Here is a 24476-nt window from a genome sequence, read left to right as displayed (position 1 = left end):
ACTCCATTTGATTTTAGTAAAGCTGATAAAGAAGATTGTTGTACGTGGTTTGTGTTAAAATTACATTCAAGAGAGAACAGCAATTAATTTGCACTTTCATGTAGCTCTGTAGTTTTACATAAATTTATTTCATGGAAATGAATTGTGCCAAGTAGAATTTAGTCTTAATGACAAATGCATCGCTTCAAGTGAAAAACTCCTTTCTTCTCCTGGCCTACATTATTTTGCCAGGGAATTATTTTAAAAAAATTTCATGTGTGTTTTGTTGTTTGTTTTTTTCTTAAGAACAACACTTGGTTCCAGGCCAGTTTCCTTCCTCCTGGAGATGAGGAGCAAACAAAGCTCCCATGAACACTGCTCAAGGATCAGCTGCCTTTAATGTGACAAAACTTGGGGCAAGAAAACAGGTCTTCACAGCTCTCTTCCAGATGCAGCTTCTGGGATCTCCTCCTGGTCAGCCAACTGACATCACATTAGCTGGTTTTCTTCTCCCACCTTAATTAGGTAAGATTAGTCTGTTCACAACAAGGCAGGTCCTGATAGTGGACTTCATTACAGTTTGCAGAAGTATTATGCTCTGTGCAGCTACGCTTTCCACATATTAGTGGTGAATTTTGATATGTAATCATCAGTTAATAAGTATCAAATTGTCATCACTCTGTTGTCTGCAAAAGAAAAAATTCAGAGTTTTTAATTCAGAAGGAAATTAATTAGGAAGCATTTACTCATATAATACTAAGCTGAGTTTTGATCCTTCTGTTCTGTGCTACCCCATTTCAGCAAACAGCTTCAACACCTGCACTAGGACAAAAGCAGCAACTGCTATACTAACAGGAGCTCTAGATTTGCATTCCAGTTACCAGTCTTGTGCCATCAATAGCCTGCAGTATATTACGGTAAAGCATATTTATTCTACTCAAGCAGACAAAGAAAAATCTCCCATCTTGCACAATGACTTGGATGTGAAATCTGAAGCTGTACCTGGCTGGAATTCTTACTAGTTGGCTTTCAAGTGTCCACAGCAGCTCTGGGATACCTGCCCATCATCATCTCACATGCTCTTTTATGGCTACAAGGTTTCCCTCTGCCAGACTATAGCAAAAATATGAAGTGGCATTTCACAAAAGCCTCAGTATATAAGTAAACAAGTATCCTACTGCTAAAATAGGAGTTGTTACACCAGTTGGGACTGAACAAGTGTTCACATTGCACTCTATTCCTTTTCCCATAGCCTGGCTTCCTTGCACAGTGCCCCTGACCATTCTGTGAACAAGCAGGAACTCTCCCAGACTGCCTAGGAACAGTGACAGGATCCCTCCACTCTCAATAAAGAACTCAGAGGTGTGCTAGCTTTCCTAGAAAGAATGTATTTCCAGACCAGCAAGCACCAAGTGAGATGTTAATCTGTCACCAACACCTGCTTAAAAAGGACCGCTGCTAAGACTTCCAAATGCTTGAGTTTGGTGGCAACCAAACATTTACAATTGTTTCCAACATTCTTACAGATGGTATTGAACTAGTTTGCCTCACAGACTCACATGCCTCACAGCATAGCTTTGGGATTAAGTATGGGTCTCTGGCTGAATTGCATTCTCTTGCTTTCTGCTACCATTCACAGCCTAGCCTTTTAGAAACAGAAAACTTACAAAACCCTAAGAAGCAGAGACTTAGTTTGGTCTTGACTTCTTGGCAGACTCCTCTGCAGTCCTCCCACTGACTTCCACCAGTTTCTGCATGGTAGTTTCCATACAAGCAAAACATTTAAAACATGCATTTAACCTCAGAATTGCTTCCCCTGCATCATCAGACTAAAGATCTAACACCAAGTAAAGCACAAGAGGAACAAAAGAGATGAAATATTCTATGGGCTGAATTCCAGATGCTTCAGCATCTGTGAAATAGCACTCTGCAGTGAGAAGCTAACTGGTGTGCTTCTAAGAAAAACACTCATTAAAAACAGCCTACTGACCTCCTAGAGCAGCAGATGAATGACATGGAAGTCCGTTCTTTTTTATAATCAACACTGCCATGGTCTTTGAGAAACTCATGTAGATCTGTTACTGGAAATCCACTTCGCTGATATTTCTGAAAGAGAATGCATTTTATTTACAACACATGAGAAGTTCTAAAATCTCCTCCAGAGTTCCAAGATGTTCATAAATTCTCTTACATTTTGTTTGCTGTCCATAAGACCAAGCAAGTGATCTGAAGTTATACTGACACTCACTGATTCTCCCTTGCTCACATCAGCTACTGTTCTCACTGTGAGTGCTCTGGGCTCTTTTTTCCCATTGGAACCCCACTGCTGGATTTGAAGGGTCCTAAAGAGGGTATTCAACATTGCTATGCCACAGAAAGGGTCTGCAAAACCAGTTCGGTGTGCTGAAGTGGCTCCCCATGGATCCACATGAATTGCTCAGGGGAAAGAATAATAGTAAAACACTGATCTGCAGATCAAATAAATTCAGTTGCATAAGACAGTTAAGTTGCATTTTGAGAAGCCTAGAAGTGAAGCTCTTGCTTGGTCTGACGTTGGAATTCACATCAGAGTAGCCTTATTCTGCTGGCCTCTGACACTAAGACAAGAAAAAGATGAACACTAAAGAGCACAATCCTCATTGTCTTCCCACTGGTTACTGCAGCTACTGGAAGCATGAAAAGACAGCACTAGAAGACAAGGACAAGAGTTAATTACTGAAAACTTTGTTTCACTTTCAGCCACTTTCTACTGGGAATGACACCATTCACTCACTTGAAGGAGAAATAGCAGGTCTTTTGGAAGACATTTTCTTTTAGCCACATTTCCAAGAAGCACGTTGTAGCTTAGACACCGTAAATGAGCTTTTGAATTACAAACTTAGTTGTTGTCACACTCCTGCCAAAGGAACATTCTGAGACGCCAACAAACTCTTCATGACCTCACCTTCTGGTGCTACAAGAAGCAACACTCACTCCAAACAAGACTTGTCCAGCTCTGTGTAACTATACTTGAAAACTGACTCTTTCCACTCATCCTTCCACTTGTTTTTATTAGCTGCTACCTTTTCAAAGCCAAGTGAAGCAGCAGAAAACACAAAACAGGGACAGACACTAAGGATAGTTTTCCAAACCAATTATTGCTTAGTCATTTGGATGACTACCCAGCCATCCTCCCAGTCTTGCCACAGACTAAGCTAAAAGATTTTAATACACTTACTCGTCATGATAACTAATGCTAGATAGTATGGTGTTGAATGATTAACAAGGAAGAATAACACTGATTAGAAGTACAAAGGGGAAAAAAAATGTTTTACCTTTATGGTGTCATAGGCATCAGTGATGAGTGCAATAAAGAGGCTGAGGATCATGTATATAAACAGACTAATGAAGGAGTACAGATAGAGCCGACTGAACAGCCACACCAGCATGCTCTTCTGCTGGATCTGAGCAAACGTTGCAAACATATCATCACCATTGACCAAAGAAAACAAACACTCAGCCACTGTGTTCAGATCTTCAAACTAGAAAACAACAAGTACAAATTGTTAATAAAATATGAAGATGATTCATCCAGAGGAAAGGTAAACAGTATTATAAAAACAAAAGTAATTTTTAAAGCATTTTCCTCATAGCAGAGTAAAAAAGGCCAACCCAGTCAAACAAATGCTACCACACTTCTCTGTACAGACAGAACAAACCATGTATCAGTAATAAAACAATCAGAAATACAGTCTTGGCTAAGCATCATGCATTTACAGTAGAAATAAGATTTATCATCAAGAAATCAGTTTGTGATGTTCAACAGGTAAAAACAGCCAGGAACTAGTGGCCAGCCACTACAGAAAGCTTAAATTACTAAGCTTCAAGTTATATGGGAAAATAAATAAAATAAAAAGATCAAAGCCCTTAGATAAAGCAATTTCACCAAAAAGTCTATGGAAATACATAGAGTAACTCAGTGGCAGTATGCTGGGAATAGAATCCACATCCTCGGAATATCTAGCCCTCTGGTGTTACTGGAGTGGGAATAATTAATCAATATTGTACTAAGAAGTTAGAGATAGGAGATAGCCTTCAGAGCTTGAATGGTCTAAAGTAGATTTGTCTTATGATAACATCATCTATCTGTCATTCAGAAAATCCTGAGCTTTAAATAAAAAGCTGTAGCTGTGCTATGGATGCCGCTAAACACACCCTGGGCAAAACCATGGTTTCATTTCAAGGACATACTCTCAAATTCCTAACTCCATTTTTCCCAAGCTGGTAGACGTTCCAAGGCTAAATTCTATTCATCAACCAGGTAAACACACTTCTCACCATCAACTGTCTATCCAAATAGCTGGGTTTGTTAATCATACTTTTTTGGACAATACGAATTATTGCACAATGTTTTAATGTAGGTATTATCAATGAAGTAACATGACTATACCCACTTGAATTGCAGTCCTATATTGAAAATAAGAAGTCAAGAGGCACATGCTTGTAAGGAAAACACACTATTGCACAGGAACAGGTCTGCTCTTACCTATGGCTTGTGGGGGAATTCTTTAATTAAATAATTTAAAGCCATTATAAGACCCAGCAGCACATTTTTCCAGGATGAAGGGGTGTTTGGCATGGGTAATTCTTGAGTAACCTACAAGTTTTGATGCAAGAATACAGAGAGAAACCTCTTAAGGATTCCCTACCTTGATGGACATAATACAAAATTCTCACTTGGCATCTCTGGCTGTAGTAGAACACCACCTGTATGCACTTCTAAGTTTTTAAACTAAGGCCTTCAGAAATTTTGAGCACAGGGACCTTTCTCCTGTACAGCAGGGATGGTTATTCCCATTTCTTAACCAGGGTGAGCTTGTGCAGCCAGACAGCCCTGAGAAACCAGCCCTGGGCTCACTGCTCTGCACAGAGCCACAGTGCCGTCCAGTGGAGAACTATCGCAAACAGGAACCCACACACAGCCGTGGCTGTTTTCCTTGACATGGAGCTGTGATGGTTAGCAAGAGGTAAGATTTTTTCACAGACAAACATATTGAGTACACTTCCTTTTGCCCAGATAATTCATGTTCTTACTGCAGGGAAGCTACAACAGTATTTATGCTATGCCTGTTATGAACAGCTGGGCCTCCAATATGGCTGAGGATCCCAGAGAGAAATGTTTTGTCATCAACTCAGAACACAGGCAGAAAGAATGCCTAAATTTCTCAAAGGACAGAATTACATTATGTTACAGGAACCTGAGCTCTGCCAAGTGCAAGAAGCCAAGCAGCATCTCTTGTTACAAAGTATACTGTGCCTAACCAGAAATCAAGAATAAGAAGTCATACATTTGCTACTGATCAATGGACAGCTAGAATTTATCACAACAGGAATCTGCCTTTTTTAAGCTATCACATAAAGCCAAGAGAAAAACCCAAGCAAATAAACAAGCTGCATTATGTTTGTTGGTTTTTTGGTTGTTTTGTTGTTACCATTTTGGAATACACAAAGCCTTACTGAGGTACCCAGGTTTCAGACAAGACAGCATACACTTTGATACCAACCTTAAAAAAACCCAAAAGCACATCAACAAGAGAAGCATTCATCCATCCGAGTCAAGACTTAAGAGTTGAAGTTACCAATGTATAGGAAAGATTTGGGAAAAAAAGAGTGAAGAAGATTCTCAGGAATGGTTACAGTGCACCAGTGCGTCTTCAACCCAACCGAGCCGGGATTGCCAGAAGAGGGCGAAAGAGACAAACCAATTAACCTCCAGTCCCCAGCCAGACCCTGCACGGACAAACCATCCACTCATCACAAATACAGCCTTGTGTTTGAGTTCAAGTGCACAGTGAAAACAAGGCCATGGTTATTTTGTTAACCAGAGTAGGCAGCAGGAGAACACGTACATGAAAGGAAAAAAATATTCCTGTGTTCTTCATGATACAGCTTTTAAACAAACCCACAAATTCAAGACCTGTTTAACTAGGAGCTATTCACAGATCGTTAGAGCAGGAAAGTACATACCTTTTCATGATAAGGTCCGAGGACAATCCAACCACAGAAAGTATAGCCAAGATAAATCATCCCAGCACAACAACAGAACCTTAGCACTTTGGGCAATGATGCTTGCATAGTTAAAATTAGCACCTGCAAGTCAGGGTGGAAAAAAGAGAAAGGGAAAAAGCCACAAGTTAGAGAGACCCGAGTAAAAGTGACAAATATATGCTTTAGTTGTTGAATATTTGATTCCTGTCTTACATTATAGGTTTGAAAATATCCCAGGTATCTGATGACTCCAACCCAGACAAACAAGGTTGATGTTCCAAGTAAGATGCTGCAGACATCATAACTTGTGAGGTTCTGAGGGATCCAAACAGAACAGGTGGTCAAGTTACAAAGCAGCAAGCGTGTTAGCTTGATGGCTATTCAAGTTTCAAAGAAAGGCGGGCAGTCCAATACTGAAGGGATGCTGCTACAACACAAGTTAGACCAAAAGTGAACCATCATTAAATTTCGCAAGATTACCCAAATGCTCCAAATGAAAGTACATCTGCACTGATATTCTTGTACTTTGCATGAAGAATTAAAGCCTCTACACCTTGGTCATGACACAGTTATAATATGTAGTACCTCCAAATTTTCATTTTTAAATCAGTTAATATATGCTGTTGTTAGGCAAACAAGCTCTCATTTGCTATTCAGTAAAAAAATGAGTCATCATTGAAATGAAATATGAGCCTCAAGACTACAGCCCTTTTCACACTATACACATTTACATCTCTGAAGAGGTTGTCAACTGTTTGGAGCCTGTATGTCATTTTTAATAACAGTGAAGTTTATAAACAAGTTCTACTTGCTTTTAAATTAGAAGGCTAGAATTGGTTGTGTGAGATACCCATCTAGCTCAAGATTTCATTCCCTCAACCCTCCATTTTGCCATATATCTGGAGGTTCTCAAGTGCCTCCTCTGAAGGTCATTCTGGGCATTTGCCCTTTGAGCCTTAGTACACATGAAGCAGGGGCAGCACACTGCCCACCCTGTTTTTCCCAGAACAAACACTGTTGACATAGAGATCTATTGAAGAAAAAGCCCAACCCAAACAAACAAACACCTCACAATCAACAAATGATAAAAACCACCCTGAGTTGCTGCCAGTTGGACAAAACACAGATTTCAGCAAGCCCAGACTAGGAGATCAAGGACTAGCAGGTGATGTTGTCTGTGCCTGTAGTTAGGAAAGCTGCTATAACAGCCACGTTTCCAGTCATACAAGCCATCATAACCCCATTTTATCCAAGGGGGTGACTGTTGGTTTTCCTGTACAATATACACCACTGCTTCTTACAAGACCAACAGAACTCAAGTTGGTGGTGGCTTTTTTTTTAGTTGTTGGGGGGTGGGGGGTGGGGTGTGTTTTTGTTTTGTTTTCAGGAACTGTCTATATAAGGTCCTATATAAGAGCTTAGCACTGAGGAAATAAGATGTTTAAACTGGTTTCAGTTGCTCTTCCCCAGATATCAGTCAGACTAGCACTAAGAAATTAAAAAATAAGAACTAGCAAAAGTGAACAAGGTAAGTGACTAGAACAGCTCATTTTCATTTGTCCCCAAGTCCAAACACATGCAGTTGTAACAAGATTAATATTTTATCTGAAACATTAAACTCTTACCTTGGCTTTTATTTCCATTTTTAGGACTGAACCAATGATTGTCATGACATCACTGATAATTACCAGGATGTACCATCCATTTATGAACTCCAGGCGATCGGCATCACAGACATGACGCTTATATTTCTCTCTGAAGAAGTTCACAAATCTCTATGGATAAGCATTCAGATGTTTAATTACAGGTCACTTTATGATGAAAAAAATAGGTACAGACACTCCAGTAGGACAGCAATGCTCAAGTTTCACATACTCCCTTTTCCTATAGCATTTGCTGGAATACTAGTTTAAAAACTCATTTTCAATAGCAACATCAATAAATACAAGAAAAAAAGAACTGTAAGATTGGTTTAGGCCAGTGAAAAACACCTTCCCACAGAATAGTTAACTTTGTAACAAATCCCCACTAGTATAACCATATCTTGTTACTCCCTTTTTAGTCCCTTTCACAGGTTTCTACCAACCTTCAACAGACCAAGGCCACCTACTGAGTAAGTGGAAAAACAATTTTAAAAACAACAAGCAATCAATAACTATAAGTCAAGAGCTCTCATTTCCAGTAGAGCCAACAATACCATTTCTCACACCCAGCACTGCCTGTATTCTTTTGTTTGCTCTTTTTGCTCATAAATAAATGCTTACATCCCTATTTCTGACAGCAGTTTGACACTGCCTTGGCTGAACAGCATCCTCTTCACAAGCTACAAAAAGGGTATACTGAATAAAATAAACAAGTGTCTGCACTTTCATATCCTACTTGTCCTGACCTCTTTTTCCAACTCCCGTAAGACACATGCCTGCAAAGTTTGTATCAATGGTTATAAAACTGGCACATCTCAGGGCCCAGACTGTGTTTCTGCATCGGTACTTGGACTAGGAGAGCTGAATCTGCTTACATGAAGCTGTAAAAGCAGTTTGAAATTAAGTCTGACAGGGCTAGTCCCAGTCTGTAAAGGAGAGTGATCAGGAAAGGCGACAGCAGATGGTCAAAGGCTGTGGAAGGAGACAGAAAGAACTGAAAAACAGTGGTTCCAGTCACACAAAGCCCCAAAACCTCAGCATAGCATGCAGACTAACTAGAGAAAGTGGAACTTTCTCCAGTTAGAGCTGGCCTTGAGGGATGCTCACTAAAGCATTCCTTTATGACAAAACCTCTATGGAAATTCTAGTCTGCAGCCAAAGAAGGACAAATTAACGTTCTGAAAGTGCGGGATGTATTAGCAGCTGTTAGCAGCACAAAGACTCAGAAGCTTTGTGCAAAAAAACCCACACAAACAAATCACCTTCTTTTGTCCTTGAGAGATACAAGACCCTCTGTATTGCAGCACTACACAAACAGAAGGAAAAACTCATTCAGCTAGCAACTGCTCATCACAGACATCTAGGCATCTGTTCTAGAGACACAGTAAGAGGGCAACATCCTGCAACAGAAATATTACACAATATTTCAAACCATACCACTTGACATGACCAGCAGCAAAACAAAGCAAAGGCAGAGAAGAATTGAGATTATGAGCATCACACTTACTTTTTGCAGTCTCAGGGCAAGCACGATAGATCTTGTACAGAGGATGAGAGAAGCAAAGCAACTTAGAATAACAAATCCATCAAAGACTAGAATATACTGAGTGTTTTTCTGGAGAACTGCAGAATCAAAGGAAGTGGAATTAGTATTTTCACATATGAGCACACATTGTTACAAAATGTCACACATTTTGCAATTAAACATTCTCACCCCACAAGTAGATAGGTTACAAGAAGCATTCTTTCTGCATCTCCAGTTTGGGTTACAAGAGAAAAAAAGCACACTGAAGTTCTCCAAAATAAAACCAAAAATTAGTATTATAAACTAAGCACTCCCTTCTTGCACTAAATTCATCTGTCCATCTGTACTCCAATGGTGTTCTAACTACACAGGGTAAAAGAGAAGCAGACATTGGCCCATAGCAACATTATTAAACTAAAACCAAAGAAAAAAGTTCACCTTTTTTCCCCTCATTCCATGACCACTTAGAATGCAAATCAGAAACTTCGACTTTCTGTACTGTGTTCTTTTCATCCACAGGTTTATAAGCCACCATGTGTCCCCAAATCAGGCATTTTCTTTGGCTTACTCGTATCAATCAACTCCTAGACAGACTGTTATAGAGCAGGGAAAATGATGGGACGAGATGCCTAACACTATTGTCATGCAAACACACATGTACTGTACTTACCTGAGCCAAATATGTGCCAATCTTTACACTCTTGAATATCAGTGTCACTATCAAAATAGATTTTGATTTTTCCACTGTGGGCTCTATTATTGAAAGTTATCTGCAAACACAAGAGCATATCAGAAACAAAACCAAAGAAACTTACAAAGTGCTTTGACCTAATATGCAGTATTTGTTGGGCAGGTAAGCCTTAATGAAGCTGTCACTGTAAGTGTTGGTATAGATGTAACTTGAGAACATCATGTACAGTGTAGAAAGCAGCATTCCAATCAGCCAACTTTAAGTTTAACCTCTGGAAGAAATTATTTATCTCCTTCTCAGTTATGAAGTTAGCAGCTGGCATAAGGCACAAGATATTGTCCCATTGCAATAGCATTTCAGCAACCTTCAAGAAGGAGAAGTAAGGTCAGGATGTGCTCAACTGCCTTTCACTTGCACTCTAAATGTAAGGATGATTACAATCCCCTATCTTAAGCTCTTGCTATGTATACAATGTTGGAAGTCCCATACTCCATACTCACAGTATTTTGAAATGCATAGCAGTCAGGCAATTCACGGGCATGGATTGTCTGCAGGGCAATGCCTTTCAGCTTGAAGGAGATTTCAACCTGTATAAGCCTGAATTTTTAGAAAGTGTATAAATATATATATATAAAGACATACAAAAATACACATAGGCACAAAGCAAGGAAACTGCACAACTCAGAATCTACCACATTCATAGGAAAGTTAAAAAGAAAAGAATCTCATCACTGCTTTACCTGTAAAATTCAAGACTGAAAAAAGAGGAGTTCAGCTTCAGTTCAGCCTTCTTACCAGCTAACTCCTGTGGCTTAAAAAAGATACATTCTGGGAAGAGAAAAGGAAAAGCTGTAATCTTAACTTCACATAGAAAGCAACATAAAACTGAGATAATCTGCTTAAATGGCAACTCCTAATCAGGCAAAATGTTAATTTTGAGCAGAACTATCCACCAAGAGCTCCAGCTAGTAGGATCAGAAGCAGGTTCACTATGCTGGTTTTGGTTGAGATAGAGTTAATTTTCTTCATAGTAGTTGATATAGGGCTACATTGTGGATTTGTGCTGGAATCAGTGCTGGTAACTCAGGGGTGTTTTCAGTACTGCTGAGCAGAACCTACAGAGAGTCAAGGCCTTTTCCACTTCTCATCCCACGCCACCAGAGAATAGGCTGGAGATGTACAGGAAGTTAGGAGAGGACAAAGCGGGAACAGTTGACCCCAACTGACCAAAGGGATATTCTACACCATATGACAAAGCTCAACATGCAAAATTGAGGGAAGGAGGAAAGGGGGTACATTCAGAGTGAAAATTCCTTCCCAGGTAATCATTCCACGTGATGGGGTTCTGCAGATGGCTGAACACCTGCCTGCCAATGGGAAACACTGAATGAATTCCTTGTTTTGCTTTGTCTGTGTGCACAGCTTTTGCTTTAATAGTTAAATCATCTTCATCTCAAACTGAGTTTTCTCACTTCTACCCATTTTATTCTCTTCCTCATCCCACTGGGAAAGAGTGAGTGAGCAGCTGTGTGGGGCTTACTTGCCAGCTTGGATTAAACCATGACATTGATGTAGTGAATCTTGAGGGGGCAACAGCAAGGACTCAGCTGAGAGGTAATAAAAGAAAACTTCCAACTGAAAGTAGACTCATCAGCATCCAGAATATTGCATTTGAACTTTCTACAGGGGGAGAAAGCAAACAAACAAAAAAACCAACCCACAAACATACCTACAACCCACTTATGACAGCAGTTAACAAGAGCTTCCTATAGTCTACAGAGTTACCGTTTCTAGAGAAGGACTAAAATCCAAGAGGGAAAGAGGCAAAGAGCATGTTAAATGTTCCTGTGATTGCCATGCAAAAAAAAGCTGTTGGTTTTAAACTTTACTGATTTAGCATCAGAACATTAGGACTCCCCATTTTCAGTACCACACCTGTTTCAGTAGAAACATCTATGTTCAGCGTGTCGTTGGAAGGAAGCATTGTGCGTTTCTTGTACTGCTGTTTGCAGATTTTTAAACCTGCTCCTTCATGTTCATAACCAAGGGTCCCCAGGGATATGCTTTTTAACTGTCTGTACTAGTTCAAAAACAGAACAGAGAAAAAAAAAGTTAGAGACAGTAATTGTATATATTTTTTAATTGCATTGGATAATAACTTTCAAAGTTGTGTATCAATATACCTTTTCACACACAAAAACCCCAACCAATCACACACACACACACACACAATCCTGTTGGAAGTTCTGTACTTACTGGGCTGACTGCAAATGATTACCCACCTGCCAGACAGCAAGACAGCAAACAGCTTTTAATTAGGTGCCTGGCAGTGATTTCAATGCAGTATTGCTACTACCCACATGCACACCGGGGATATTTTATGTATTTATCTCATGAAAGTGAGAGCTTTCTCACCACTTGAAACTTGATTGCTTTACATACAATCCAAGTCACAGTTCTTACCAAATCCACCCCACAAGTAAAACTAAAGCTGCACTCTGTGTGATCCAGAAAAGGGAAGCCATGCATTCACTGTCTAACCAGCAACCAAGGAACATACACAGAGCTTGGCCAGCCTCCAAAAGTAATTTAACTGCCTGCTTTACTCAAGCACTGAAGCAACGGAAAGCATTTTCTCTTTCACTTCAAATACAGCACAAGTCACTGTCTTCATATGTTAATACACTTGAAAACAAAGAGTAGAAGTAAAAGCAAATAAAGCTGTGCCAAGAGAAGCATTGTCCATGCATGGATCACCCCTGAGTATTACCAAAGAACTCCAATCAAGGCCAGTTCTTTCCTGACTCGCCTTCCATATGTCATTGAGGAAGAAGGTATAAACATCTAGTAATTCATTAGTTTTTATCATTACCTCACCCAGCAAAAGAGCTCAGGGCAGCAATCAGTACTAGTCTACTCTGAAGTATTTAGTTTCCCAGGGGGTCCAAAGTAAATAAACATGGAAAGTCTGTTGAGGCTTCCCATACCTTAAAAATCCCTGTTCAGCTGGCTTTGATGCAGACTAGCCTTTTCTCCTTAAATACAGATTTTGTTATGAATCATTAAGGGTCATCCTACTTCTTCCTTCCTGTGGGCATTTTGGTCACTAGGCCACTGTAGGGTACAAAATCCCAGCAAGCATTAATAACCACATGATCCACGTCTAAAGAAAACTGCAAGAGAGCTACCACAATTCTCTCTTAAAGCTCTGCTTGTGAGTCCTGCTGCAAGCCCTCATGGCTGAGCTGGCAACAAGTTTAGGCAGCCTGAGAGAAAAGTACAGCCTTTGTACCCTGTCAGAATGTTATCTTAACTCAGAGTAAACTAAGGAAGCCCAGTCTGACTAAGGCAGGTCAAGTGAGTGGAAACAGTAGTTAAATACAACTACACCGAGTTCCCTCTGGGGACATCTCCAGATCACTGCACCTAACAGCCATTGCTGTCCCTGTGTGCTTTCAGGCACTGCCCTCCCAAAAGCGTTAACAGGTGGCTCTGGCTTACTCACATGCCACTTTCAAGCAACACTATGAAACAGTAAAAGCAAATTTCCCATTTATGCATTTCTAAGTAGCCTCAGACAGAACAGCCAACAGAACATCCTGATCCCACAAACACTGCTGAAGAGCAAGATGCAAGATAAATAACTCCACATAGCTGCTTTGTGATAGAAACCTCCAAAGCAGACCCAGAAGAGCAAGGAAAAGCTTTGAAATGGAAAAGGATGCTTGGGGAACTTTTGGGAGGTTTTCAATATTTTTTTTGTTTCGATATAAAAACATCCTAATGGAACATAACATAAACACCAGCATTGCTGTGCACTATTACTATACAACCTAGACATTTTATGAAGAGACCTTTTTCTGATGTCTGTATCACATATTGACTCGTTCTTGAGGATTTAAAGCTATTATTTCTCAAATGTCTTCTATCTGGACTTCACCTCGGCCTTAGTGCCTACAAAAGAAGGAAAGCGAGACAAAGCAAGCAAGGAAAGAAAAAAACCCACAACCACACAGTTTATAGCAGAAATAGTGGCAGTATTGAGAGCTGAAAGGAAAACTGAGAAAACTACCTCAACACTCATTTAACATACCAGGAGTGAGAGTCCTGGCCTAGCCCAGCATGACAGAAACAGCACATCTCTTGATGGCTCTGCTGCATTTCAAAAGGGATGGAAGAGAAGCAGAAAGTCCCCTTGTGAGCACATGTTTAAGAAGGAAGTAAGGTACAGCCAACTCCCAGATGCCTGCTGGGCATAACTGATGCCAGTCAAACTGCTTTAAACCAAGCACCAGAGCTGATGTCCCAGAATTGGAGTAAATGAAAGATGGTTTAAAACCACTTTCTATTCATCCAGTGCAAATAGTTTCTGGGCTTACTGTCATTCCCAAACACAAGAAATGTTTCATTTTCTACACACACACACACACACTATCTTGTGACTCCTGAATGTATTAAATACAAATACATGTAGTGAATTTTCATCCTAGATTCATTTACTTTCCTTCCACAGTTGTAAAGGGGCTTTTCTTTAAAACACCATTCCTAACCAGGGCAAGAAGTACTGTATTCTGCATTTTGAGGCTCATGGTGCTCACTACAAAGCTGCAATTTAGTACAGCTGTGAGCATAATTGTTTTTTTTGTTTGTTTTGGGTTTTGTTTTATACCATGCATAGTTGTGTTCAGACCCATAGCAGGATCGAAGCAAGGGTTCCAGTTCAAGCAAGATAACTGATTTTCAAACTTTCTGGATTTCTGTACTATTCACTACCCAAGTAAAATTGTCTTGGATTCATCTCCAAAGCACAAAAACATAGACAAGTACACACAAACTTCAGGACACCCCACCTATGCTGAAATACCCAAAATGAAATCCAAGAATGGAGACCAAAAACCAGAACCTTGGCAGAAGTTTACAGTTAGGACTTCAACACTGTTCATTATAAACACACATGCTTACCTGATTAATAACATAAAAAATGCTATCATAAGCATCCTGCTGTGTATATATACTGCAGCTGTAGTCATCTTCATCAACTCCAGAATAGCCTTTCAGGAATAGGTGTTTAAAAGCAACAGTGTTTTCCTCTTTGAATGAGACCACCAGCTGGTTACTCAAACCAAAAAAAATAAGCTGACAAGAAAAGAAAAAACAAGTTTTAATTTTGAATGCTGGCAAAGCAGTAACCTTTTGGAAAACACTTTGAATTATAAAAAATACAAACCAGAAAGGTACCTGCTGCTGTCACTCTGGTACAACAGAAGCAAATAAAAGTCAAGGGTAAGAGAAAGGAAATCGAAGTCTCTTTCTGATTACAAAACTTAGAGTGCAGCAACTAAACACATGGTGTGGTAGATTGAGAGAGGGCCTAGCTCTCCCTCCCCCACAGAGAAAGAAACCACAGCTAACTCAGTCGGAGAAGCAAAGCTATATTTACAAGCATATCTGGAATGCAGGTGATATATAACACAATATATACAGTATTTGCAATATATAGAGAAATATACAGCAAAGGAAAATAACACAACAAAATTTTCTCCTCCGGACAGAGAGGAGGGTTCCCCCACCTGTACCCCCTCCCTCCCTTTTTTTCCCAAAAAGGGGTTAGAGAGAGAAAGAAAGGCAGTTATTAAGGAAGAGAGTTCTTATTAGGCTTCAAAAAGCACATGCAGGGATTAGTTTTGTTTATCTCAAGGTCATTCTGGCTAGTTTTGCTCAGAAGCAGACAGGCTGGAAAGGCAGAACAGGCTGGAACTGAGAAAAATTCCCACTGCACTAAAACTTAAAGTTGCATTCTACCAATCTACCAATGAAATTTGTTTAGAATATCAATGTTTTCATTTTGATACCAAACCATTCAGCCAGAGTGTTCCAACACTGTCCCTTTCTTAAAGGCACAGCCTCAAACGGTCACACACAGCTAGACAGCTGCCACTTTTCCCACATCCTGGACAAACAACTGTAACTGGAATTTGCCAAAACTTTCGTTGAGAATGCAAACAGCAGAAGACCTAGCCTAACAGCACAGCCTGCTCTCCCAGAAATGCCTTGTTTTGCTATGGGACAAATTCCTGAACCTTCTTCCTACCTGTAACACGTGACAGGATTAGAATAAACCTATGTGGGACCCCACAGCAACAAGAAGCATCACCTCCCTAACCCAGATGATGGTTAAGGAGGCTATAATAAGAAGCAGCAGCAGACAGCAGTCATTGGCTAGGATTTGTATTGTATGATATGGATGCTCCCATTCCCACCACCACCCAGGAAAACATGTAAGTCAAGCCTAGACAGAAGCTGAAAAAAAAATAAATACAATCAAGCAACAGGAGTTTCTTCATGGCATAGTAACAGCAGCACATCCCAAGCCCTAAATACCTAACCTGTCATCCTGGGTTTGAACTGCTTACTAATGGCAAATATGAAGCTGTCGTTATTACATGGAGTTTCCAAACCCCACAAATAAGTGGCAGAAGCAGGGAAGAAGCCAGAGTGAGAAACTGCAACAAGAGAACCGTGAACTCAGAAATCCCCCAAAGCAACCAGGTAGGCTTCACTAACACCAACATTCCTTCATTCAAAACAATGGAAACTGGAAAGCACACCTATTTCCATACCTCTCCCCCCCCACCCCCGAGAGTATTTCATCTTTCATCCTAGAAAGTAATTGCTTAGATCTGGGCCAGGCTAAAAGAATACATGCTGTTGAACTATTTAGTGCAGAGTTGTTTAGTTGTACATCAAAGCCATAACCAAGACAAAGAAAAAGGGATGTCAGATCTACTAGGTATGTACAGTCTTCCAATTAAGATTTAAACCTCCATTCTTTCAGCCAAGTTTTGAATCAACTATTTATATCTTTAGTTGACTGCAAAGGAAAAAAAAAATACTGCTAACCAAATGGTACAAACAATCTGTAGCACTCCAGTTAGTCATCTATAAAAAAAAAATAATTAAAAAAAAAAAAAAAAGTCAGGGATCTTCCAGCTACAATACAGAGAAATAAATCTTACTCAGCTGGGTTTCCTTGGGGAACTCCCTTGGGGATTTCAGCACAGTGTTGGAGTAAAACTTACTCCCCAAGCTGGGACAGAAGCCTCTTCAGCTTTTCAGTTAGGCACTGATACCCCATCTGCTGCACCACCCCAAAGAAAACACAAGGCTAGTATCAGGCAGAAGCAGCTAGAAGGCAGCTTAAATTATCTTGATTTTGTCCTTCAAGGGTCTTGCACTCATTCTAAAATACAGAGATGCTTGTTGAACCTGTCTGTTTACTTTTAGCTCACATTTGAAGTCTTTTTGATGAGCAGTAACACATCCTCCTTCAGAAGCTCTACTTCCTTTTCTTGCCAGCTACCTGCCTGGCATCTGACCAAGACCCAGGGCTGACGATAAGAATCAACACAGAAAATCTCATAGGCTTTGAAAGGCAAGCAGCAGAGGACTCCAGCTTACAAAAGACAGCAGGAGACTGGGACAGCAGACAGAAAGTTACATGTTCAGTAGCTCCCCCAAGAATGCAAGTCAGCAGTTTAGGATAGGTAAGTATTGAACCTTTTCAAACATGTGAAGCTGTGTTGTCTCATCACTCACACACAAAGATTACTGCCCTGCCTTCAAAGGGACTGAAACAATCCACATCCCAGGTTAAGCTGTCAGTAAAGAAAGATGGTGCACCCATTCCTATGAGCTCACACCCCTCCCCATACACACCTTAATACCCTTCCTCTTTTCAGGGAGCTCTTGTATCTACAAGTCGCATTTGTGTAAAGAGCTTATTTTAGCTAGTCTTGCCTCCTGCAGCCAGAACCTCCCTTGGACTCTGGCACAGCATGGCAGCAGCAGAGGCTGGACCCCCTCAGATCTTAGCAAGGCCATAAGAGCCCACTGCTTCTTCCCAACAGCAATATGACCTAGAGCTGTCCATAAAACACAGAAACACGTAAGCCAGACCTACATTTCTCTCCAGCAGGCAAGTCAAACACAAACCTGAAATCCTGCAACTCAGCATGTTTTTAGGAGTTGGATATTTATTGTCCTGCAAAGCGTCTGGTATCAGAGTCCTCCATGTCAAAGGTCCAGAAAACTAATTTCTACTTACATGTGCCCCATTTTGTTTCTCTCAGCCCCCAGCCATCACTACTTAGTAGGCTGTAAAATAACCTATATCAGTGCAGTTTAAAAATACCCTTTCTTTGCCTCTATCTAGACAAAGAAAGATGAAAGCAAGGGCACATCCAATTGCCATGGCCCAGTCATCCCTATAATCACCACAGACAACAGCATTTTCACACTCAATGTGTACATTTCAAGTTACTATTTAATAAATATCCCTTTGAAAAACAGTCCAAGTGAAACTATAATCCATGAACACAACAGGAAGCAGAACACAGAGCAGTGCTGTGACAGCAAGCATCAAGACAGTGTTGAATTTAGTGCAATGAGTAATTTGCTTTAAGGTACTATCTTAAACCAGTAGAATACCTGGTCAAACACTGCCCCAAAATCTCCAAGAGGCTTCTGCAATTTAGTTTATGTTATCATTCCCCCTCCACACACCTTTCACAGCATTTTCTCTTTCTGGAGCGAAGTGGGAAATTCAAATCAGCAACAAATATCCAGGAAAGGCAAAGGTCCAGAATCGCAGACCTGCTGCTCCTGCACATCATTGCTATGCTTTCTAAGAGTGAAAACAGGAGGATTACCTGTGTAGTAACCATAAGTATCTTCAAAATCTGCAAAGCCAGTTTCCAGGGTATTTGGCGTCTCGCTCTGTATTTTTCACATGGGTTCATGAAGTAAAACTTCAAATCCTCCTTCAGAGTCGTCTCTTCTAGATCTAAATCTGACTGAGCCATTATATTTCTGCCATAAAAGGTATGTTAATTAGCAACTAACAGAATGCTTTGGAAAACATTTTCTTCACATTGCAGGTTCAGCTCAGATCACCACTTGAAATAAAAGGTCTGTAACAGTTTTGTTTCAGAACGAAATGCCTGAAACATATCCCTATGAGCATATCATTATAAATAAATCAATCACATTAGATCATCAAAAATGTCATATTTACACGTTTTTCAGAACAGAAGCATTAAATAAGAGGATCAGTAATTGCAATGGCACGTCTACATTTATCTCCTCTTTAAAGCTAAATATTTGAAATAAAGAGAGGTCACTGTTAACACATTTCTCTGAATAACCTACATTCTACCACCAGAATAAGGTGTCTTAAAAGACTAAACAACCAGAGCAGGCTTCACAGCATGCTTCTGTTATGAAAACACAGCTTTAAGGGCTAAACTCGCAGGTCTTTATTTATTTGAATATCTGGGCATGTAAAAATCAGAGAAACAAGCACAGAGGACTGTTGTTGTAGGGGGTCTTAAATCACCCTAAGTTTCTTATTCTCTGCTGTATGAGACGGGGAAAACTGTACTCTTCTAATCTTTTAAATTCTGTTTTCAGTACCACAGGTTTCAGAACTTGGATACTTCACACAAAGATCAGAACCAAACTTGTAATTTTTTCCCTCCCTCCCTGTGTTAAGGTAGAGGAATCAAACCTGAAAGTCAATTATCAGTTCCATTTACCATCCAGAAAATGATTCAGCATGTTCTGAATTTTGTAAAAGATAACACTGTCTCTCAATGTTGAAACTAAAAGCATCAATTCCAAATTCTGAGACGCATTCTTACTTCTTTTAAGCCCTGTAGACCCCCAAGCACATCTGATTTACTAGAATCAGCTATCACACAAAAAGAGATAAGAGTTTCAAAACACAGTGAAGTTGACACTGTGGTGTTTCCTCATAGCAGGAAGTGAAAAAAAAAATAATCTATTTTAACATTAGGAGCTCAAAGGTTATATTTAATACACAGCCTTAAATCAATCATTCATGGAGATGATGGGAGATAGGCTGATTTTGGTGTGAAGACAGGAAAACACAGGAAAGGCTTAATGAAAAGAAACTATGGAGTGCATCCCTATTTAAATTCATAACAAAAGCATACTGGAATCACTTTAATAATGTTTAAGATATCAAAAACTAGAAAAATTTAAACACATCTGACCAAAAATTATATGCTAATTGTAGTTGTGACTATTGTCTAAAGAAACAGGTACAAACATACCTTAACCCTGCACTGACACCTAAAGACATCACTGCTCCTGTACCAGCTTCTCTTGAATGAGCAGAAGCATTTGTGTGGGTACACAATGAACAAGACTTAACCCAGAGAATACATCATAGGAGCACTTGGAAAAGAAAGAGGAAATGGAACAGGTCTAATCTGATCTAATCAAGATTTAAAGCATAAAGGCATGTCATAAGAACCATTCTAAGACCAAAAAAATCTTCCCCTAAAAGCATATCAGAAGTGACATATCTTAAAAAAAAAAAATCAGCTGTTAAATCAATAACACTATTTCCTTTGATATTCACATACATACAATGGAAAATATGATGCTTTTTACAAAGGTGTCTTTCAAGCCCTCACAGCTACTCTAAAAATCTCATGTTGACTACTAACAATACTCTTACACAACCCTCCTTTAACTCTGCTGGGTAGGGATTCTTTTCACTGATATCTTTAGCTTCATTATCAATCAGTTGCAGAAATTGTGAGCAGGAAATTCAGCCCAGAAAAGCAACATCATTTCATCTTAACAGCACGAGATTAAATTTGAGCCTATATATATATATATCACTGTTGAGCTTTGTCTTTCAATTTAAAAAAACAAAAACAAACAAACCCAGAGTGTTCTCTGGTGTAGCATTTAATTCAGTTGGCAACAGGTGAAATATAGCAATTGTTTTCTAATCCGTTTGTTTCTAGGATGGATTTGAAATAACAACACAGAGATAAACTGCATTAAATCTGCAGAACTAGTGCCTTCAACCAAAGCATTAAAAACCGTAAAAACCTCCGAGTGATTAACAGTGACTTACCGCATCTAAAACAAGCCATCTAGTTCTACCAGGTATTTATTTGCCTGGCAATCTAACAGTAATCTAAACGAAGTACCTAGCTCTAGACAGAGTAAAGGAACCATTCTGTTCAGTCCCAGTAGCGTAATTAAGGTACTCAGGAGATTTCCATAGTATGTTTTGTAAAGCACTGATACCAGCAAGTTTTGCAGCTGAAGACTAACTCTACTATGTATGTTTACATTCACATCTAAGCATTGTTAAGTGTTATGCATTACAAGTAATAATTGTTATTAATTCGATTACTGCAGCCACCGTTGCAATGCTGTATCTGATAGGACAACACGTTACTCAGATGTTTTGTAGGGAGGGACTTCAAAGCTCACTGTTTCTATTCAAGAACGTGGTTTCAACAATAATGACTACAATTTACAGTTACCTAGCTCTTCACCTGACAGAAAAAGCAGAATGGCTAAAAATCAACTAGATTGACTACACATACTGCCCAGCACTTCTCAAGAAGCGAGCTCTAAGAAACCCTCTCCTTTTACAGGGCTGCTGCACGACGAAGCAGAGGTCAAAGTGGACAAGACCTACCTTGTGCAGCAAAGCAATGCAGGAGCTTGGAGACACCCCTTCACCCGCTCGCCACCCGAGCGCTGCCGAGGGCGATAGCGGGAGCGCTGCGCTCTCTCCTGCCCTCCCGCACCGCTGCCCCGGCGGGCCACGCCCGTTATCGCCGTCCCACACGCCCCCAGTGACTCCAGCGGGGGCGTGGGGCCCGGCCCGCGCCCCGGGTCGCTTCGCCCTTTCCTGTAGCCGTTGGTGAAGATGCATCCTCATCTCCCTTGCCCTGCTGCCTCCCCTGCCGCGCTGGGCGGCATGACCCGAGGGGATAGCGCCGCGCCCAGCCCCGTCCCGTCCCGTCCCGTCCCGCTCACCCGCTAGCTGCGGCCCGTCCGCCGGGCAGGTACTTGAGGGAGATCTCCATGGGGCTGCGGGGCTCCGCCGCTGCCCGGGCAAGGCGGTGCGGGGCTCGCGCAACCCCCAGTACTGACGGTGGAAACCGGCGCCGCGACCCTAGTGGCCTGGGCCGGGCCACGCAGCCCCGTCCCGCCAGAGAGCCCCGCATCCCATTCTATCCTGCCCCCCCGCGCCGTCTTTATATGTCCCGGGCGGAGGCGGGCGGCCCGCTGCTCACGTGTCCTGCGCCCGTACGGCCGGGCCCGCGGCAGATGAACCTGCCGCTGCCTCTTCACAGCAAAGCCACCGGAGCTCAGGCTCCTGCGATGTGAAGTAGAGGGGGTACTTGCTACTATAGGCAAGGAGACAACAAGCAGGGAAGACTGTCAGGTTAGTTTAGCCACTACGCAGCTGCTCGTTTTGCGACTGAGAAGGTACTTGGCTCCTGTGAGGATGTGGTTTAATGCGCTTACTCCAAACCAGGGCGTTTGCAACAGAACACTGAATTATAAGGGTCTTCATTGCAGCAGCTGTGGGCTAACTGCCCATACAGTGGGGATGGGCAGTTTAGGCGCCTTGCATAATGCTCTCAGATGATGCTGTGTTTGGTTACAGTCACATTGTTTAAGGGAGAAGGAACAAAACACCAAACAACTATGTGGTTACTCAAAATCAGCTGAGAGAGTATTGTGTCAATTCAGGCATCAAAGTTTTCTTAAGGCTTCCTCTAAAGCACCTGGTATTAGCTACTGCCTCAAGCAGGAAGATGCCCTCCCCACCCGACCACCCGATGCAATCATAGGTTTCATTTTCAAAGCAGCTTTCCCCTCATCTGCCAGAGATTTCTTCCTCTTTTTACATACACTCTTAACAGTTGTACACAATGCAGAAACTGCTATTTTGAAGCAAGCATGGCTCCTACCCCTTTCAACTTAATTTCTTTAAGAGATTGGAAAAGAACGCTGCTGAAAAGAAGTTCTCACTACTCTGGCATATGCAAAACATTGGCATTTAAATAAACTTTGATAGAAGTTGTTGCACAAATTTAGCACCTTTCAACTTAATGTTCATGAGGAAATACCAGCAGTATTTTTCAGGCCACTCTTTCCACAGCCGAGTGAGAATCATAGCAAAAGAATTCCCTTACTCCTCCACAACTTTCTTGGACAGCACTGAAAGGATGAAATTTTAAAGTATAACTAGTTTATCTGTTGATTTATCTGCTTCTTTGCTCTCCCCAGCTGCATTTTACAATTCTGTGCTTGATTGTATCAGCATAAAGATAGCCATGTCTCTGGGATGCAGCTTTATGTGTGTTACTGGTGTTGCTAATGCTGAGATCACTGATGCTGTTGAAGTCACAAGATTGTTTTTTAGAATAGGATCATTGTCACACTTCTTGGCTAGGCAAGGTAATAACCAACACATCATATATTGACACAGATAGGATTAAAAAGTCCCACCACACATGCAACAGCAGCAGCCACAGATCTCCTGGCAGAGCTGCACTTCATCTCAAATGCAGCCAGTAGGCTAGAAAACACAGCATTATCTGGCTTCTTTCTCAGGTGAGCAAAATACTCAGGCAGATAAAGATCCTGAACACCAGGGACCAAGCAGGTCAGAAGACAGTAAGCACTTAAGATTGCCAGTAAACACTACCAAGGTGAAAAATACATGTTTGAGCACCTGTTTTTCTTTAAAAGCAAAATATAGATAAATGCCAGATATTCAATTCAAACAGCATTTATTCTTCTAGTCAGAACTGGACATTTTGAGCAGCTGTAAGCAAGTAACTTTTCAGGGTACTGTTCTGCCCTGCACCCATGACCAGAAGTACACAACTGCTGCTCTGCTAACATTATAAGCAGTTATCCTTCTTTTCCTCACACCCCATCCTATCTTTCTACACATCATTCTACTTTTTGATAGCCCTCCCCTCTGGATTCACACTGTGACTGTCGCCCATTACTGTTTAGAGGAAAGCTGCCTTTCATCAGTTCTTTCCTCCTCAAACCCATGAGCTGCCAGCAACACTCAACTTAAACCTGTGTAGTCCAGCAGAAGTAGCAGAGCATGGTTTTCCACCAGATTTCTGTGTCTCAGTTGATTGAATTTTTAGCTGTAGCACAAGCACAGGTCATTACTTAAATAAGGGCTGTAACAGAGGTTTCACTGCAAAACAAGCTTAACAGTGAAGTTTGTCCTTCAGTCAACAGATATCAATGGAAGATTTCTCCTGTTACTAAGTGAAAAGAATCTATATTTGATATCTCTTCCTGCTTTGGGGTCACCCACTGTAGCTTTCCATACCTTATGTTCATACCTTATGTTCATATTCCATACTTCTATTAACATGATTCCCCCCTCCTTCTATAAAAATCTATAGGAGTTTGATGTTTGTTGCCAGTTTCTTAAGCCAAGAGTGCTGAAGCACATGCTCTGCCCCATTTTTTAATTGAACTACTACTTTTTTATTAAACTACTACTTGCCTTACAACTGTACTGGCAAAGTATTCCATAGCTGTTTACAAAATGCTCCTGCATTTTGAGCAAATTATTAGTTTTCTCTCAATTCTGTACCAAAATAAAAAAAAAAAAGCCTTGCTAAGAAGTCAACTTTCTGCATTTCAGTAATCTTAAAGTGCTTGTCATGCTTCTCAGCATTTCTTGCACAAACTGTTTTGTAGTGGTGTGCACGTTACATATTGGGTGTTG

The 24476-nt window shown here is 40.8% G+C and overlaps 1 protein-coding gene across 1 annotated transcript; it reads right to left on the bottom strand.

Annotated features, from left to right (window-relative positions):
* Positions 1 to 581: 581 nt before the first annotated feature.
* MCOLN2 (mucolipin TRP cation channel 2) lies at positions 582 to 21815 on the bottom strand. Its single transcript, XM_054165172.1, has 14 exons — positions 21737 to 21815; positions 18574 to 18733; positions 14828 to 15001; positions 11801 to 11945; positions 10606 to 10693; positions 10366 to 10462; positions 9845 to 9944; positions 9157 to 9272; positions 7632 to 7781; positions 6220 to 6321; positions 5986 to 6108; positions 3294 to 3500; positions 1970 to 2085; positions 582 to 665 (listed from the first exon to the last, which is right to left on the bottom strand). The coding sequence occupies exons 1-14, from the start codon at positions 21784 to 21786 to the stop codon at positions 629 to 631; spliced, it is 1665 nt and encodes a 554-aa protein (XP_054021147.1). The 5' UTR covers positions 21787 to 21815; the 3' UTR covers positions 582 to 628.
* Positions 21816 to 24476: the final 2661 nt, after the last annotated feature.

The sequence above is a fragment of the Dryobates pubescens genome, chromosome 11 (assembly GCF_014839835.1).
Source record: "Dryobates pubescens isolate bDryPub1 chromosome 11, bDryPub1.pri, whole genome shotgun sequence".
Taxonomy (NCBI): Eukaryota; Metazoa; Chordata; class Aves; order Piciformes; family Picidae; genus Dryobates; species Dryobates pubescens.
The sequence above is the reverse complement of the archived record's forward strand: the minus strand, read 5'-3'. Positions and strand labels throughout refer to the sequence as shown.